At 36.0% G+C, this 18,685-nt stretch overlaps 2 protein-coding genes across 9 annotated transcripts in view; one reads left to right on the forward strand and one right to left on the reverse strand.

Annotated features, from left to right (window-relative positions):
• LOC131164027 (uncharacterized) overlaps positions 1 to 15,444 on the forward strand; it is a 36,554-nt gene extending 21,110 nt beyond the window's left edge. For both annotated transcript variants that reach the window (XM_058120934.1, XM_058120935.1), the window contains exons 8-16: positions 430 to 501; positions 697 to 752; positions 2,378 to 2,463; positions 7,390 to 7,480; positions 7,573 to 7,730; positions 7,822 to 7,913; positions 12,331 to 12,411; positions 13,960 to 14,033; positions 14,937 to 15,444. In XM_058120934.1, the coding sequence (XP_057976917.1) occupies positions 430 to 501; positions 697 to 752; positions 2,378 to 2,463; positions 7,390 to 7,480; positions 7,573 to 7,730; positions 7,822 to 7,913; positions 12,331 to 12,411; positions 13,960 to 14,033; positions 14,937 to 15,012 (786 nt within the window). In that variant the 3' untranslated portion in view covers positions 15,013 to 15,444. The remainder of the gene's footprint in view (positions 1 to 429; positions 502 to 696; positions 753 to 2,377; positions 2,464 to 7,389; positions 7,481 to 7,572; positions 7,731 to 7,821; positions 7,914 to 12,330; positions 12,412 to 13,959; positions 14,034 to 14,936) is intronic.
• A 1,033-nt stretch (positions 15,445 to 16,477) lies between these two features.
• LOC131164029 (uncharacterized) overlaps positions 16,478 to 18,685 on the reverse strand; it is a 40,260-nt gene continuing 38,052 nt past the window's right edge. For 2 of the 7 annotated variants that reach the window (XM_058120941.1, XM_058120942.1), the window contains 3 exons: positions 17,993 to 18,071; positions 17,140 to 17,215; positions 16,572 to 17,025 (listed from right to left, as the gene is read on the reverse strand). In XM_058120941.1, coding sequence (XP_057976924.1) covers positions 16,949 to 17,025; positions 17,140 to 17,215; positions 17,993 to 18,071 — 232 coding nt within the window. In that variant the 3' untranslated portion in view covers positions 16,572 to 16,948. Of the gene's footprint in view, positions 17,026 to 17,139; positions 17,216 to 17,992; positions 18,072 to 18,685 lie in introns of all 7 variants that reach the window. The other 5 variants (XM_058120943.1, XM_058120944.1, XM_058120940.1 and 2 more) reach the window with 5 other exon arrangements.

Consider the following 18,685-nt stretch of genomic DNA (forward strand, 5'->3'; position numbering starts at 1 on the left):
TTTCCAGAATTTTGATGGGGGAATTCTTTTTCTCCTTTTTTGTAAATTCTCCTCTTATCAGAAAGCTTTTTTTTTGCAATAAAATTTATAAAGCGACCATAGTAATTCTAATAATGAGGAATGCAGTTTCCAAATTTTTGTTTTTGTGGGATACTTGTCCATTGTCCCTCTGGGAGGGTTCCTTTTTGGAATTTTGGCGTTTTAAATTTTATGTCTCATTATTGCTAATCTGAGTTCTGTCTTAATTGACACAGTCTTTCATTTTGCAGATTAAATATCTTTAATCATAAAGGTTTCGTATATTTTTGTATGAAATATATTTGAATTCTGACATTTATAGATGTTTTAAATTAGCGCTTACATTTTATTGGCTGAAAGGAACTCAAGTGATTTGTTTAATGGTTTCATATGTGTCCCTCATTCATGCAGGGAAGTTTTACAGGGCCAAGGATATTCTGGTCTGGTTCCAGCCTTCGAACTGAAGCAACTGGCTATGGGCTGGTAAGTACATATTTCTTCAACATTGGTACTCTCTTTGTATATGGGTGAGTCCTGACTGCTGACTGCTGACTGTGCCTGTACGTGTAAAGTATTCATTGTTTTCCTTTATTAGTTGCCTTTGTACTTGGTGTTAGTTATAAATATGACTTCTCTTGGATGTATTTCAGTTTGACAAATTCCCCAATTCCTCTGCAGGTTTTCTTTGCCCAGCTTATGCTTGCTGACATGAATAAAGAACTCAAAGGACTGAGGTTTGTTTCTAAAATTTGAAAAAAAAAAAAAAAAAAAAAAAAATATATAGCCAACATAGTTACAAAGGAATCTTTTTTTTTTTTTTTTTTCTTATCACTATTATTTGATAGGGGAAAAGAAAAGCTCGCACTAAGGCTACCAATGGGGTGCAACCCAAGTACCAAAACTGGAACTATAAAGAAGTTGTTTCAACAAAATCAGTGGCTGTCTGGGCATTAACAAAGTGCTGCCACTTGAACCGAAAATGCAAGGTTTTTGAGCCATCTACCTTATTAGACAAGATTTAGTCATTTCAAAAAGCTCTTCTATTTCTTCCCTTTGCATCCAGAAAATGCTTGGATGCATCAGCTCAAAAATTTTCTTTCTAGCTTTGTCTGATGTCCACTGCTCTTCCTCAGCTGAATCTGCTGCCATCCAAAAATTTCCTATCATAGCCAAAGTACTATCCCACATCTTTCTGGACCACTCTCAGCTAACAAGAAGATGACTCTTTGTCTCAGGCCCTTCTTTGCATAGATAGCATCTTTGTGACCATATCCCCCTTCTGTGCAAGAAATCCTTTTCCCCTCTTTGGCATTTGAGCGCGTTGGAGGCACTTATCATCTTCCTTTTATGCTCTGCCCTTCTGTGAAACTCTAGCTACATAAGGATGACATTTATTTCACAAGCTCTCAGCTGCTCCAAGGCCAAACCCTCGCCGACATAAGTGCAATTTGGTAATCCTCAGGGCTCTTTGCTGCTCTTCCTTCTCCTTTCCAACCTCCTTTGGTCCCCTTTCTTTGCTGGAAATGCTTGGCTACCAAACTCCTTCAATCAATTGACAATCCGCAATCACCCTTTAGCTTTGAATCACTCAGGGAAAAGCATCGACCTCATTTCCCCATCATTATTCTCTAGCAGGTCAAGAAATTTTTGTTTCATATTTCTCTTCCTGGAAAAATATCAGAGTTTGATCTACTTCTCGTGGCCTCTTGAATCACAGCCTCTCCATGTGGGTGCACCATAGTTCTACCTGAATTTATCATTTGAATCTTTCTGCATCCAAATTCAAGGGGATCCTTGTACTTATCTCACTTTCTGACATCTGGAACATATCCTTGGTTTCTCCTTTGAGAGTGAAGTTAAAATATTTGCCATCCACGGTGACGAACCTTCTGCTTCCATATTAATTGTGAAAGTTGGGACAGGCTCTTTGTTTAACTATGTAAGGGAAATGATCCTGGAAATAGATTTGAGCATGGTGGCTTGATTTCTGCTCAAAGAGATTGTTTTCCTGTATTCTGATCTTATAATAATATGTATGACACTATGGTGTTATTTTCACCAATTGGTATCATGAACTTTCTGAAGCTATCTCTTCAAGATGAACACTGTTTAATTCTTTATTCTCATTTGTGCTGATAGAAAGCTTTATACTCCCCTTGAATATTTTTGTAATTCTGTATTTTCCTTTTTTTTTTTTCAAATGTTTAATCTGATTTATTGTAGAAAAAATGTTGAATTTGGTTTACTCGTCATAATTACTGCGGGAACTTAATTGTAATGTTGGAATTCGTTATCTGTGAATGTTAATTTGCTAATTATTCTGTTTCCAACTATTTTCGTGTGAATTTTTTTCCTGTAGATGTGTTGTAAGTGGGTCTGGGAAGATAGCAATGCATGTTATTGAGAAGCTTCTTGCTTATGGTGCTATTCCCATTACAATATCGGGTAAATCATGAGATTCCTTGTTGAGTATTTTCAGAACAATTTAAAATGCAGTGTGATTGACCATTTATGGTAAAATTGCTACTTGATCATAGAATGCGATCATATCCTTGTCATTTTGTCGTTTGTTATCCTTTTTCTCCTGGCCTGAAAAGTTTTTCTATTTATGCTTGTGCACATGAGCATTTGCTTTGTTATTAGGGATTTGGATTTTAATGACAAGTGACAACAACTGTCACAGTAGTTGTAGCTGGCTCCATGAATCCTCTTTTGCCATTCTGAATGATCAGGGGGAAATATCCTTGAAAAGTTGGATTGTTGTCAAATCCTTAACTCACTGTCTTAAGTCCAAGTTATTCTACGTCTACCCCTTCGCCTATTACCACTAATAACAACTCACCCCCCAGTGTGTTGTTTGGCCTATGCTGCAAGTGCCTAAACCATGTTAGTTTGTTCCATTCTTTTAAAATGCTACAAATGCTAATTTATCTTTTTATACTGCTCATCCATCTTGGTTTTCTCGAATGTTTTTTTTTTTTTTTCTTTTTTTGTAATTCCATAGAGAAAAGAATTATATTAACAAAAAAGAAAATAGTACAATGAGGGGAGAACAAGATGTTCTCCCAAGAAAAATGTGAAGAACAAGCAGAAAAATTACATAAACCAATCCCTAGCAAGATCGGGCGGCAGCAAACCTGTAGAAAACCTGAAAGAATGGGCCGATAAAGTGGCCATAAAGGCTGCCTCATGTCTATCAATATATGTCTTCCATGTATCTTCTCATAACGTCATGACCATTCAAATATGCTCTTATGAGTATTTTCTCACTCCTGTATGTCTTATGCAATATTATCTATATCTTCCCAAAAATTGCCTTTTAAAGTTTTCCATTAAATCTACTTGATGGGAAGGGGGGCCTTGGCGCAATGGTAGAGCTGTCTCCGTGTGACTTGGAGCTCATGGTTTCGAGGTGTGGAAACATTCTTTTGCAAAAATGCAAGGTAAGGCTGCGTACTATAGACCCATCGTGGTCTGTCCCTCTCTTGGTCCCTACATACGCAGGAGCTTTGTGCACTGGGCTGTCCATTAAATCTACTAGGTGGGCAAATACTAATGACACTTACTATCTCTTATCTCGTCGTAAGATCATCTTAATTTAAATAATTCTATCCAATACACTTCCAAATCCACAACACTATCTTTAGGCCTTTGTACATAATGATGCCTATCCTGTTTTATGTGTTACTTTCTCACTAGGAAGCACTGGCACTCTTGAAGCCTCCAATGTCAGTATCTAGTGTTGGACAGCAACACTTGCCCAGCACATCCTTACACTTGTCCGACATGTGTAAGAAATTAATTTAATTTTTCTTTTTGGATGTGTGTAAGACGTGGCTGGACACAATGAGACATGTCCAGGACATGTATCATATGTAAAACTCTGCCTTTTGTTCTCCCCTTTGTTGTATAGGAATAACCACCCCCCACCCCCCCCCCCCCCCCCCCCCCCCCCCTGTCTCTCAAACACAAAAACAAGCAAAAAATAAATTGTGAGACTTGAGTGAATGCTTTGAGTTTGAGCCCTAGCATCATTATTGCCTTGCACTGCTGGACCTTTCAGGCTTCCCTTGTATCACCAGACCAGCAACGACTAGAGTAGTCACTGGAACAGTGACAGACCAGAGGGGAGTGGGTTGCTGGAGGAAGATTTTCCGTCTTCAGTTTCAAGCTGACTGTGTGAGCTTCTCTCATCTCCCTCTCTCTCTCAGACCCTCTCACCCTGACCAGCCATCACTCTCCCTTTGTCTTTTTTTTTTTTTTAAATTAAATTTCTTGATGAGACATGGCTCCCATCAGCCCTGTGTGAAAGAGCCTCTCGTTTTCTGCCTGATTGCTTCTTTCCCTTTTCTTTTCTTTTTTTTTCTGTAAAGTTTGATGGCGAGCTTAGTGAATGATGCCTATAGTCACTTTAAATTATGATCACCTCAATATTTGTTATCTCGGAAAAACTATGCCTATATATATATATATATATATATATGTATGTATGTATATACATGTATTTTTTCAAGATTGCTGTATCATTGTGTTTTTATCATGTTATCTGTATCTCTTGTCGATATTGATGCTTCTTAGCTTTCCCAATGTATTAAAAGTTTGAAGCACTATTTTTCAAATTGTGTAGGTTTTTCTCCTACCTACCCACCTAGTTTCTTAAATATAGACTTGATTTTTCTTCCTATTATTGTGTCAATCACCTTCTTGCTTATGTTTTCGAGCTGCTAATCTAACTTTAATCTCTTAATCTAGCTTCTTTACTTTCACATCCAGAATGATGTGAGATCCCTTGCATGTTTGACATCATACGCAGGCGCTGGCATATAGTGTCGCTTCAGGGCGATTAGTCTTGCTTATTTTTTGTTACATTCAAGTGCTAAAAGTGCTGCGCATTGCTTGTGGGGAGTGCCCCAATGTCAAGTGGGGATTCATCTGACATGGAGCCTTAACAAGTTTTATACTGGTTGTCATCTACCTGATACAATCCTCCTTTACCAGGCTTGAGTTCAGCTGTGAGTGGAAAGAGTTGAGACACACAGTACAACACATGCGGAGTTAGAGTTGACATGCTTGTAATGATCAATAGTTCTTGCATGTATGCATGCTTATTTGCTGGATGACTCGGGGAAATTAACTTATGGTTGGGGTTTGTGAGAAAAATGGAAATGTATTTAATTTGTACTGGAGAACCAGGATTCAGAATTGGTTTAGGACCAAATAATTAGAATAGCCAAGATAACAAAGCATATAACTATTAGCCTAACACTGCTAGATTCTAGGAATCATTCTTATGAAGAAAAAAAGGTCTCAAAACATTCTTGGGTTTTAAGGTAATAAATTTGCAGTGATGTTATGATGACACCTTATTAAGTTTTAGTGAAGGCAATACACGGTTTTAATAGAACTGTTAGTAGCTTTATGCTAATAACAATTAATTTCATCAGGGAGTTAGATGTGGTGGGCGAGGAAGTCAGCAGTGGTCAAGGTCAGATTGCCTCCATTATTACCAATTTCTTTCAGAACATGTATTCAGAGGACCATTGTAGACCGATGTTAGAGGGGTTCAGTTGGAATCCTATATATGTTGATTAGAAGAGTTGGTTAGAGAGACTGCTTGAGGAAGTGAGAAGGGGGGGGGGGGGGGGGTTGGTATGGAAAAGGATAAGGCCCCATGCCCGGATGGGTTTATTAGTGCTTTTCTCAAAGATTGTTGGGCTGTTGTAAAGGGCGATTAATGGAGAAGTTTAGGGAAAAGAAGAGGGACTTGCATATGGTTTTTATTGACTTAGAGAAAGCCTATGGCAGGGTACCTAAGAAAGTTCTACGGTGGTTTTAGGAAAAAAAAAGAGTATGTAATAGTATAATGTTTCATTCAGGATATGTACGATAAATTAATGACTAATGTTAGGATTATAGATAGAAAATCTAGGGATTTTCCAATCACAATAGGTGTACATCAAGGATCTATTTTTAGCCCGTATCTTTTTGCACTAGTTATAAATGAACTTACTATTTGTATCCGAAATGAGTTCCATTGGTGTATGTTGTTTGCAGGTGATATTTCTTGATTGATGAAACTAGGCATGCAGTATAATCTTAGTTAAAGAGTTATGGAGAGAAGCTTTAGAATCTAGAGGTTTTAGGGTAAGTAGAAATAGGATAGAATATATGAAATATAATTTCAGTGGTCGGAGGAATATTGGGAAAAAAATATTAAACTTGATGGACAAGAACTTAATAGCACTACTAGTTTCCGATATCTTGGATCCATTATGCAAATTGAAGGAGAAAACAAAGATGATGTTATACAATTAAAGGAGGGGTAAAATGGAGAAGTGCTTTGGGCGTGTTGTGTGATCATAGAATACCTCTAAAATTAAAAAGGAAGTTTTATAAGATGACTATAAACTAGCTATGCTATATGGATTGGAACACGGGACAACTAAGAAAAACATATCTAAAAAGTAAAAATTCTTGAAATGAGAATGTTAAGGTGGATGAGTGGTGTATATTATCAAAAAAAGGAAAAAAAGGTGGATGAGTGGTGTAACTTTAAAAGATAAATTAAGGAATAAACGTATTTGTGGTAGGTTAGACGTAGTACCTGTAGAAGATAAGATAAGGGAGGGATGACTTAGATGTTTTGTGGACTTGCAATGGAGGCCAAATAGTGCTCTAGTTAGCTAGTTATTGTGAGTGGCAGTAGTAGGGGTAGGGTAGACCTAAAATAACTTGGATTGAGATAGTGATTAAGGATTTAATAGCTCTTAAGTTGTCGGAAGAAATTGCCCATGATCATGTAAATTGGTGTAAAAGTATTTATGTAGCTGACTCCACCTTTGGACCTAACACTTGGTTTGTTGTTATATTTTTTGTTGTCATTGTTGGCTGATGTGCAATAATATAGAAGCAAGGCCTTAAATGCAGTGTTTCTTAAAAAACTTGTTGGCCCTGTTTGAGGAAGTTGGCTTCAAAGTTTTAGCAAAATAATACATCCATTTGAAGTTGAAATATCAACATCAGCTCACTTCTTCTGGTGGAAGAGAGTACTATATCCCATGTTTTCATATTTGTAGTTGTAGCAGAGTCAAAATGATATGAAGGGAGTATTTATTCATTTCTTTTCCAATTTATTTCCTATAACTTGTAGGAGCACATCGTCTTATTCTTAAGTAGATTGGTGAGGATACCGGTTTCTTTTCCTTTCTTTTTCACTAGTTTTGCACTTTATACTGCTTTTTGTGAATTCTATTCTCTGCTAAACTTTAAGGACTTAAAATTGCTATGTTATTTCATTAGAGTGGTCATGTGCCCCTTGTATAGGCATTTAGTCTATATTGAATGCTCTTTTTCTAACAAAATATTGTGCAGATTCAAAGGGTTATTTGGTGGATGAGGATGGATTTGATTACATGAAAATAACATTTTTGAGAGATATCAAAGCTCAACAAAGAAGTTTGCGGTGTGTGTTTTCCTTATCATCTTTCATCTATCTAATTCATTGCAACCTTCATGTCTCTAGATTGATTCTGTTCATACGTGTGGTATATGCAGAGACTATTCAAAGACCTATGCTCGGTCAAAGTACTATGATGAAGCGAAACCTTGGAATGAAAGGTGTGATGTTGCATTCCCCTGTGCTTCACAAAATGAAATTGATCAGTCTGATGCCCTTAATCTGGTTAATTCTGGGTGTCGTATACTCATAGAAGGTAGTAGTTCTCGAGATGATACTTTGTGGCTCTTCACAATTAAATTTTGCTTTAGTCATGTTATAACCATATGTTTCCATTTGTTTCATAGGTTCAAACATGCCTTGCACTCCTGAGGCAGTTGATGTTTTAAGAAAAGCCAATGTTCTTATTGCTCCTGCAATCGCTGCTGGTGCTGGTGGGGTATGGTGTTCTCTTTGCCCTACCTATCCATGAAATTTACTTTTTAATATGAGAAAGAGCGATGCAATTATGATTTATATTTGTGCTCTTATTACACTTAAGTCATTGTGTGTTTGTGTATGTATAAATATTTTTATGCTTAATGTTATGGTATCAAAGCTAACTTAGCTAAGCTCAATTTATCTAATAAATAAAAGGCATGTCTGCTTAGGCAACACTGCAACTGCTAGAGCTTTTGTTGAGATGAAGTACATGATTGTCTGCTTAGGCATCCTGATTTTAAGTGTCTTTGGGGTTTGCTTGGGATGCCACTAGACAACAAACTAGATAACAATTTTTCCCATTAATACGATGTTTTGTTATCATCAAAATAGATAACAAAAGTTGGGGCAAAGAACTTGCCAAGCTGTACAATGTCTGATAGATATGGAAAGTTTATTAGTTACTTTTGGATGAGACTTTGCAAATCGTGTGGCAATAATTTGATGGTTTCTTTTTTGTTCTTTTCTCCCACACTGGTCAAAATGACATTGTTAATCCTAGTTTAGGTGATTTCTTTAGGTGTTTTGTTGGAGAAAAATGTGACAATTGGAACTTGCTTATAAGTTATACATATTTACAATTATGTGAATAGGTTTGCGCAAGAGGCCATTTGAGCATGACTACAATCCCTATGCTCTAGCCTTGCAGGAACCACTTCCTTTACCACATGATGCCTGTACTTTTAAGCCTGCTGAGTAACATTTCTTGGTTCATGAGTAATATTAATTAAACTCGTTCAAAGCCCCTCGAAATATTAAGGTTTTCATTTGAATGACTGGGCTTGGTAGAATTAATAGTAATAATATGTTGCAAACCAGGAGACCTTTGAAGGCTTTATCTCCAAATGTTTGTGTGCTTTGTTATTTGGATTCTGAGTCGGCATCTCACTTGTTCTCACATTGTGATTTTTCGTGGAGCATCTGGAATAAATTATTTGGTGTGTTGTGAGAAGCTTGGGTAAGGAATGTTGGCTATTTCTTTTGAGGGTTTAGGAAGAAGCAAGGGTAGGGCTGTTCTTTGGAAATGTGGTATAGTTGCAGTGCTTTGAGGTTTATGGTTGGAGCACAATGCACAGATGTTTTCAGGGAAAAAATTGAATAGGTAGCTGGTTTGGGAAAAGATTCATTACTTGGCCTCTTTATGGTGTGATGGTTTTAGATGCTTTAAGGGAGTGAACTTTTCAGAAATTTAGTGAGATTTGAGGAATTTTTTGCCTTGATATTTCAAAGTATTTATTTGTGTTTTCAGTTATTTTTTCTAAATCTTCCAGAATTTTATGGAAGATCTTATTCTCTCCCCTTTGTAAATTCTTCTCTTTTTAATGAAATCTCTTCTTTTGCTATAAAATATATATATATATATATATATATATTTATATTAATTAAACTCATAGGAATGGATTTCAATCTAGGTGATAGTATCAAGGTATGCATTGGTCCTAAACACTATTCCAAGAACTCATTTGGAAATTGCATGCTTGTGCCGTTGAGACATCCTCTATTATTAGAAAACTTAGATCTAATGCATTGTTACTTGATTTGCCAAATCATATGATTATTAAGTCTTGTTTTCCATGTGGAGGACTTTAACACCTTACAGAGGCACCTTTAAGCCTCCTGCATTGTCTTCTTGTATTGTAGTTTCTCAGGCAGCATCCATCGCACGGTAGTAGGAAAAGATTGAGGCCATATTGGATAAGTTTGTGACTACTTCCAAAGGAGGATTTTTTTTGTTGATACATTAGCTTGTTTAGTCAAAGTAGTCGCCCTAATTCAGACTCTACTTAGATTCTTGAAGATGGTTTGTGAACTTAACCTTATCTCGTAGAGTTGTATTTGCAATCTAACTCTAAAGAGTCGAGTTCTTTCTATCTAGGGAGTGACGAAGGGCTTCATCTTTTGATCATCTTCTTTTATACGAGGCATTAGCTTAGGAAGTTTGGGATTTTATGTTAGTGTGTTTGCTTATTTAAGGAATTTTAGGGCCTGTTTGTATTGTTGCTGTTTTCTGTTTTCTATTTCTATTTCTCCACAGTGAAGACACAGATTATAAAAATGCGTTTGTTTATGTTGTTAACTTTCTGTTTTTGTTGCCGGTTTTCAGTTTGCCAAAAAATTGAAAACTAGATTTTATGGTTTTCAGTTGTTTTGACAACCTGTTGCTAGAAAATTTAATATTTAGAAATAGTTGTTTTGGGTTAAATTATTTGCTTTATACACTTTTAAATTAAAATAAAAACAAAATGATCATATGAATTTAAATATAATTAAAATAAAAATGTACATAAATTTCAAAAAATAGTAATAAAGCCAATTACAAAATACTTTTACTATTTTTCAATTGTCATGCCCAATAAAATTTTATTGTAAAGTAAAATTTGAAAGTAGAACAATTAAAGTAAAATAATTATAATAATTTTCTTTTTATCATAGTATTTTTTTTAATGTGTATTATTTGTAATTTTATTATTTTAATCATATTTTTATAATATCATTTGATTTAAAGATGAAAATGAGAAATTTTTGATGAACTTTTTAATTTATATTAGTTTTATAAATGTTAACCAAATAGGTTTCTGGTTTCTAGTTTTTGGTTTTCATTTCTCTAATTTTTGATAGCGATACCAAACGACTCCTTAGTTGTTTTGGTTTCTACTCTGGGGTTATTGTTTGTGTGTGTGTGTGTGTGTGTGTTTTTTTTTTCTTTTTTTATTACTTTGGAATTATTTGTAACTTTTGATTGATTTATCTTTTAGGTTTCTTCATTGCCTATAAGTTTAAATTCAAGCTTATGGACGTAAGGGGCCATTTGGTTTACGACATCTTTCAACCTTTCTAGGAATGTGATGTACATGTCATTCTATTCCCACGTGTGTTTTAGGGCTGGAATTTGATGTGGCGATAATCTAACATCCCCTTGGAATGAAGGATTCCTCTAGAACATGGGAATCCCATTCCTATGCTCCTCCCACGGGTAAGTTTCATGAGAATCCAATCCCATGAGTGTCATATTTTTGAGACCAATTTGCTCTCTACTTTGGGCACTTGGACATTAATGCCCCCATACTATAGTGTTATTAATAATAAAAATTGAAATCAATAAAAAGTAAAAGTAATAGTTGTATATTATAAAAAACATAAAAAAAAAATGGTTGAAAATTTTAGACCATATTGCCCCCATTATTTTGCTTACTTGGATTAGTGTGCTGAATTTTTCTTTAAAAATTGTGGTGGTTGTAATTTTTAGGACATGAATTTAGTTTGGTACATGTTCTTAGTAGGCTTTTGTGCTGAAATGTGATTATTTTTTTATATAGTGTTCATACACAGGTAAAGGGTATAATGGTAATTTTTTTGAAATGCCTACTAGAGATTTTCTTGTTGGACCAAACACTGTCATGGACATCCACATCCTGAAAATCTTAACAGTACAAACTGAATGTATATATATATATTCCCACAAGGCACGCATCATCCCATTTTTAGGAATGAGATTCTTGTGAATATCATTCCATGAGAATATTTTTGATCCCGCAAACGAAACTTTAGTAAGGGATTATTCATTTGGATTAACTGAAATGCCTGCACTCTTCTCTCTCTCCCCTCTCTCTGTCTCTCTCTCTCTCTCTCTCTCTCTATATATATATATATATATATATATATATATTATCTTCCATTTCTCTCTCTTCATTCTACTTCTTCTCCTCTCCACTCCCCTGCATCTATGGAATAGTAGGTTTTCATATTCTTCAGTTGCAATGATTTGTCAATTTGTTTTTTCTCAAGTCCAGTATGTAAAAATTGGTTCAAATGTGATTGGTTATGATCTGGTCTGGGCACCATGGCACATTGGAATTGTGGAATGCAGGGTTTTTACATGGGAACTGGGGACAGATTTGTGGTCATAGATTATAGATTATAGATCAAGGTCATTAAAAAACCTTTTTTCATGTAATTGTCATGTTAGCATGTAAAATAAGAGCAAAACTTGTGGATGTGATGTTCTGTGCAGATATTGATGGAAAAATAACTCTACTAAATTATGGTGCTATATGATTTTTCTATACCTTTTGAAAGTTTTTCTGGTTTACAATTAATACTTTTACTCGTTTACATTCCTTTTTGATGTTTGTTGACACATTGGAAATCCTATGGAATTCCTCATATTTAAATTGAATTGCAGTACGGATTCATTATATTGCTCTCACAACTTTACAATTAGATTTATGTTTAACAACTCTATCATTTCAAACCTACTGTTTAGATGGAAAAATGTGACTAGATCATCTCAAAAGTTTGTATGATTAGATTGTCATCCATCTATGCTAATATGCCCTCTTCTTGATTAATTTGTTCTGTTATCAACTTTGTTACAGGTTGCAGCTGGGGAACTTGAATTGAACCATGAGTGTAATTTAATGCATTGGTCTCCTGATGATTTTGAATCAAAATTACAGGTGAGGTTCTTTGTATCCTTCATTATCATTTATATGAATTCATGACTTCAATATTTTCTGGAGTTGAACTAGCAATTCCTTTGCCTTATGTGTTGGTGGTATGTCATCAAACTGACTAAATTTTATCACATTACTCCCTTTTGTGGAAGTTAAAGAGGATCCATTTTCCATTCACGGTCTGCAGTGAATGTAATCCCAGGACCGATCTGCCAAAAAATGATATCAGACTCTGTTACTTGATGTTGGTTTTTTTAACCCCCAAATCTTGATTAGAGGCCACTTCTATGAGCAAGGTTGATGGGGATGAATAACACTACCACAGCCCAATTTCACAATATTTGCTGGAGACTGATGTGTTACCTAGTTCTCTCAAATGTGTCTGTTGTTCAACTGTACTCCCTTGAATATTTGACTGTAATGGTGATGTAATTATTTGTTTCTCTGCTGTCTCTGGCTTCACAAAAGGTTGCTGGTGATTATGAACCACTTAATAAACCTGGATGGTAAATGGGCTGAGAATGGTTCAATGTTGAACTGAAAAGTGAAATTTATGAGCACAAGGCTCAACACTTGATCTATATTAACCCGGCCTTTGGGGGTCAAAATATGACTATGATCTTGTGAAGGTCTAAAACAATAGAGCTAGTGTTGTTTATAGACCTTTATGGACATGAATGCTTTGGTGGCTCCATTATTGCAAATTAGTAGGAATTTTTTGTGTGGCTCCTAATTCTCCCCTCGCTAGAAGAAGGTTCTTGATGGTGCATGAAAATAAATAGAATTTTTTGTAATGAGAACTGAGTATTTTGGGGAGGGAGGGGGGTGTTACAAATGAATTATTATTTGAAAGAAATCAGGCATGAAGGTTCTTGATGGCAGACGGACCTAATCTGGAAGGAAACAGTATCTGTTTGTTTTCCAGAGACTAAAAGAGGGTTTCATTTGCCAGAGGGAGAGCTACCTGTAGAAGGTAGGTGCAAGGCTAGAGGAATCATGCAGATTGTGGCAGTTTGAACCAATATTTCAAAGTTTTCCAATTGGATTTACGAAGTTTATCTTGCTGGAGCAAGATAAACTTTATGGAAATGACACGGCTGAATTGCTGAGCTTTGCTGGAGGATAAATTATTTGCTCTAATTTTTATTTATTTTTAATAAATAAGGGGATAAATTATTTGCTCTCATGAAGGATGAATTTATTTATGAGTGTCAATTATAAAGTTGAAATATCTCCCGTAATGACAGTTGCCACTTATAAGGGGCAATAAACTTGAAAATATCACTGATGAAAAGAGCTCCCAAATAAGATGCTTTTAAAAAGAACTAGTTACTATAAATACATATCAGGAATATAGCCAAACAGTAATTGTACATAGTACATAACTGAAGTGATTAGCTCGACAATTAACTTTGTTTAGGTGGGGCCAAAGGGGAGCTTAGGGTGTATTATCATGTCAACTTTGGGGCCTTTAGCTGGTCAGCCTTTCTATATATTGAGTCATGTTTAGAGGTTTTGTAATTTCTTCTCTACTTTCACTTCTATTGGCAGGAAGCAATGAAACAAACGTACCAGAGAGCCCTCAAAGCAGCAGCCGATTTTGGTTATCAGAAGGAGGGTCCTGAGTAAGTGCTTCAGCATGCAACATGATTATGGAAATAAGTAACTTATATTTTTTTGCATATTATACTTAATATTGTAATTATAGAGATATTTCTGTTAGACAATTGGACAGTGCCCTGTGTGGGAAGTCATCGCAGTGATGAACTCAATTTTCACTCCTTAATTAGATTTGGGCACTGGTGAATGAGGCCATCCTTTAGCACTCTGAAAAGAATTCTTTTGAAAAGAAGCTAGTGAGAAGGAACTGATTTGGATGGCTGTAAAAGGAGCTATTAGCTGTTGAAAAGAAAAATCTGATCCCTGGTGTTTGTTGAAAAAACTGTGAACTGACTAATTTGTCTAAAATGACAAAATGGAAATGCCATTTTAGGAGACAAAAATAATGTGAATAATTTTCTAATTATCTTAGACAAAAAAATAGGGACAGCTATGGAGTGGAATAATCTGCTTAAAAGCTAAAAGTTTGCTTTTTTAAAGCATAAAAAATTATTACCAATATATTGCACCTATACTTTCAAAAAAATTCACCCCAAAAAGGAGGCGGGGGTGGGGCTGCAAACTCATCATAAGTTTCTGAACTTGGATGGCTCGTGTTGATTTAAAAAAAATATATATATATATATATGGTGGAATATGAAATCCTGCTGCAACATGCTTGTGGCTATCTGCAGTTGCAAACTGTGGAAGTAATGGCAACTGGGTATCCAGAACTCCCTGTTGTGGACAATGCCAACCCCTTAAAAATCATTGTCCTATGATTTTTCTGTTTTTTGGGACTATCAATACCACCCCACCTCCCACCCAATAGATATTTCTTGTTATATAATCCTTCTGTTTTCCTTCCATTGGCAGGGCTTTATGTGGAAGTTATATTTTTTCTTGTTATTTATTCCTTCAATTGACAGGGCTTTGGTACATGGAGCAGCCATCTCTGCTTTCTTGACTATTGCTCAAGGTATGGCTGATCAAGGATGTGTATAGTGCAGATAGTGACAAGAACTGATACTTTATTATTCGGATGTGCTTACCGATGATCTTCAAGAAATTTACATACATATTGGCAGTGAGAAATTTACATCGTATTGCCCTGTGGATTTTTAGATTTCATACTTGTAAGCTGCTGCCTTGAACAATGGTTTAGAGCAGGTGATCTCTCTGTATCATATTGTAATGTAATGCCCAAGGCTTGAAAAATTCCAATTTGTGGATTATAATGCCAGGGTATATACATGGAGTAGTTATATAGCATTAGAGTAGGGGTGTTTGGGGGGGGGGGGGGTTGGTGTGGTGTTGGGTGGGGAGATAATTACATGGCACATTATGTTCAGGCCACTTTACATGCCTGTATGCCTCTTCAATGTTGTGAACAAGTTTGGTGGTACTCAGTAATAAGATCTTTATTCTTTGTATAAACTTGCAGGATTCAACCCCTCTATCCCCTCGTTCTGCTTAATGTGAAACTTTCTATTTTATTTTATTTTTATTTTTTATTGTCAAAGGAACAATTTGCTAGTGATCTCTCCTAACACTTGGCACCGAGTGTGTTGAGCTGTTGTAAAGTGAATCTTTCTAATTTCTTACTGTTGCTATCATTGTACATGTACTAGAAAATGTTCAAATTTTAAATTTAATTTTAATTATATGAGGTGCCTTTCGTACGTCCGGTGGCTCAATGAGGCAGAGGTTAAGCAGATGATACCTTGTCAAGAGTAGTTCCACGGGAGAGTGGGTTACTCCGATGACATCAGGGATTGGATGCGAATCAGCCCCGGTCTCACAATGGACATGTAAAGAAATTTTAAGCTCATAAATGGTTTAACCTTATTTTAAGCCTATAAATGGTTTAAACTTCAATTACTTTGGGTATCTTTTATAGGACAAGAATAAACCAAAGCAGACAATACTCATCCGAGCTTAGAACTTCAATCTTGAATTTGAACCTTTTTAAAAAGATCGAGTAGAACTAATAAAAAATTTGAATTGAATTTTCAACTAATATAAAACAACATAAATCTAAGGCTTAGAATTAGCAAATCACATTTTAAGATTTCTTATTGGTACAAATGTTACATTATATTGATTGTGTTTTCATCTGCTGGACTTACAAACCCCGATCTAGGGCCAATTTTTAACTAGCATTTAAGTTACAAAGAATCACATGCCTAAAAATAAAAAGTAAAAATAAAATTTGTGGGCAACTTAGGATCCAGGAAATATCAAGTACCTAACTCAGTTAGACACAGGATTTCTGAAATAGATGCAACATGTAAAAAGCATTCACTACGCATTTTCAAAATTAAAGATTTCTCGAGCGAAATGACTACAAGACTATCCCACCCACCCGCGCCATTAAAATCAGGTCCAGACAGCCCACCAAGCAAAGTGCGCAAGCTGGGTCTGATTGAAAACTTCCGAGGTTACAAATTTTGTTCAACAGCCAGTCAGCAAAAAATTCCCTCCACAGGATTCGTTGAATTTTGCAATGCCAGTTCTGTTTCAGGAGGGTTTCCTTTCGATAATACAATTTAATACTATTGCTATGAAGCAAGCTTTAGGTCTCGGATTTGTTTTAAAATTTCAATCCCCTGGAACACAGTAAACCAACATTACCACTTGGGCAACCACCTTCAATAATGATGTACAAATGTATGAAATCCTAAAACTCGAACAAAAAGAAGGGAATAACTATGTAAATATAATTCCCTTATAGAAAATACTAAGAATACTATAAACAAGCTCTCTCTCTTCCTCTCTCTCTCTCTTCTCTGGGATTGTGCATGCAAGGATGTGGTAGAGATGTGAACGTTGCATTCTGGTCTGCATTAACATACCAGGAATGAGCTAAAAATAGCAGTTAGAACAATGAGTCTGATTTCTCCATACCTTTAGTTCATATTTTTGAGGTATTATGTATTCTTCACTTGACTCTGGTGGAATGAGAGGATGAATCAGATTTCTCAGCAAGATAGTGCTCAAGCATATCTTCTTCATCGTCTGCCATTGCAATAATGAGTTAAAGGATCATCAAATTTCCAGACTCTAATTATTTGGTTAATATATTCATGTAATGCCAAAAAATAAAGTTTGTTTTTGGAGGGAATAATTCACCTTCAAAGTCATCGTCAAATTCAATGTCTTCCACATCTTCCTCGTCAGATCCTTCAGTGATAGGTGCCGCACCTTTCTGTCAAAGAAAGCATCACCCATTTTAATTTATCATTCTTCATGAAGGTGGATTAAATTATTCAAAAAAAAAAAAACCCAAAAATACCAATCATCTTAGTTTGCACAAAAAACTAGTTTTAGTTCCAAGTTCTTTTACCCTTGCGTGCCCATGCACATGCAGCAAGAAGAACTTTATGCCCCAAATTCTATGTTATCTACAGTCCCAGCTTGACAGACCAACACAAGCTGCATAAGAAAAAACCTATAATAATTTCAAGGGAAAGAGGTAATTTCATGGGCATGGTTCCATACTTCTATGAGAAGGAGCTGAAGATCCCTGAAAAGTTGGATCCATTGGGTAAAGGACCATCTTGGGATCTGTATGAACAGATCTTGTGTTTCCTTGTGTTTAAGTTCAGTGTTCTACGGCTTCTTATCATGGATTTGAGTTGGCAAAAATCACTGCTCTTTATAAGTGCTCAATGAAAGGGGTGATTTCATTGGCTTGGTTCCATGATAAGGAGCTGAAAATCCCTGGAAGTGTAGACACCACTAGTTAAAGGTCCAGCTTGGGATCTGTGACCAGTGTATGCACCCCTTTTTGTCCAAGTTCAGCATTCTCTGGCCCCTTATCATGGAATTGACTCAGTAAAATCACCACTCTTCACAAGGACATCTTAGGATTTCATGAGTTCGGCACCAGCTTGTCCTTTTTCTGCCATACTACAAGTTCGAAGAACAGGAGTTCCATCTGTGAATAATGTGACGAAGAGGAAAGTTTGAAGAATGAAAGTACCACTTTTCCGCTTTCAAACCACTGTCTTCCCGAAAGCCTTTTTTCCTTGGGTGCTGCAAGTGCAGACTCTGGCATTAGCCTGAAACATGCAAAGTTGTCTATCATGAAGATAAAGATTGACACTTGAAAGCGAATAATTATCTGAAGTACTTTTATTATTAAAAGCATCTACTGCCATGATATATAATAGACAAATATTTGTTTTTTTTATCGGCAAGGAAGTTTTATTAAGGGGGTCAAGGAAATCAAGGATTACATTAATATCCCTTGCAATGAGCCCATTATACCAAATTTAAAACCATAGTTATCATATGCTCCTTGACAACTTGAATGGGTGAAACCGATCCTTCAAAAGCTCTCCTGTTTCTTTCCCTCCACACCACCCAAAAAATGGTAAAAGGGGGGGGGGGGGTGTGAGGGGGAGAGCCTTCCATCTTTAATGGAGTGGACCCCTTTCCAAGCCCAAAGCTCGCCCTCCACAGCTGCTGCAGTGACCCACTTTTTCTTGATCATGGAAATGCCCAAATTCTGTAAGTTTCTATCCAAGGGCAGTGCAGGAGGATGTGCTCAACTGATTCAGCTAGCACCAGAAATAAGAAAAGACTGTTAAAAAGAGGCAAACCTTTTCTCTGCAGGTTATCAATGGTCAGACTTTTTCTAAGAGAAGCCTCCCAAGTGAAAAAGGCTACCTTT

Source organism: Malania oleifera, chromosome 9 (genome assembly GCF_029873635.1).
Source record: "Malania oleifera isolate guangnan ecotype guangnan chromosome 9, ASM2987363v1, whole genome shotgun sequence".
NCBI classification, from domain to species: domain Eukaryota; kingdom Viridiplantae; phylum Streptophyta; class Magnoliopsida; order Santalales; family Ximeniaceae; genus Malania; species Malania oleifera.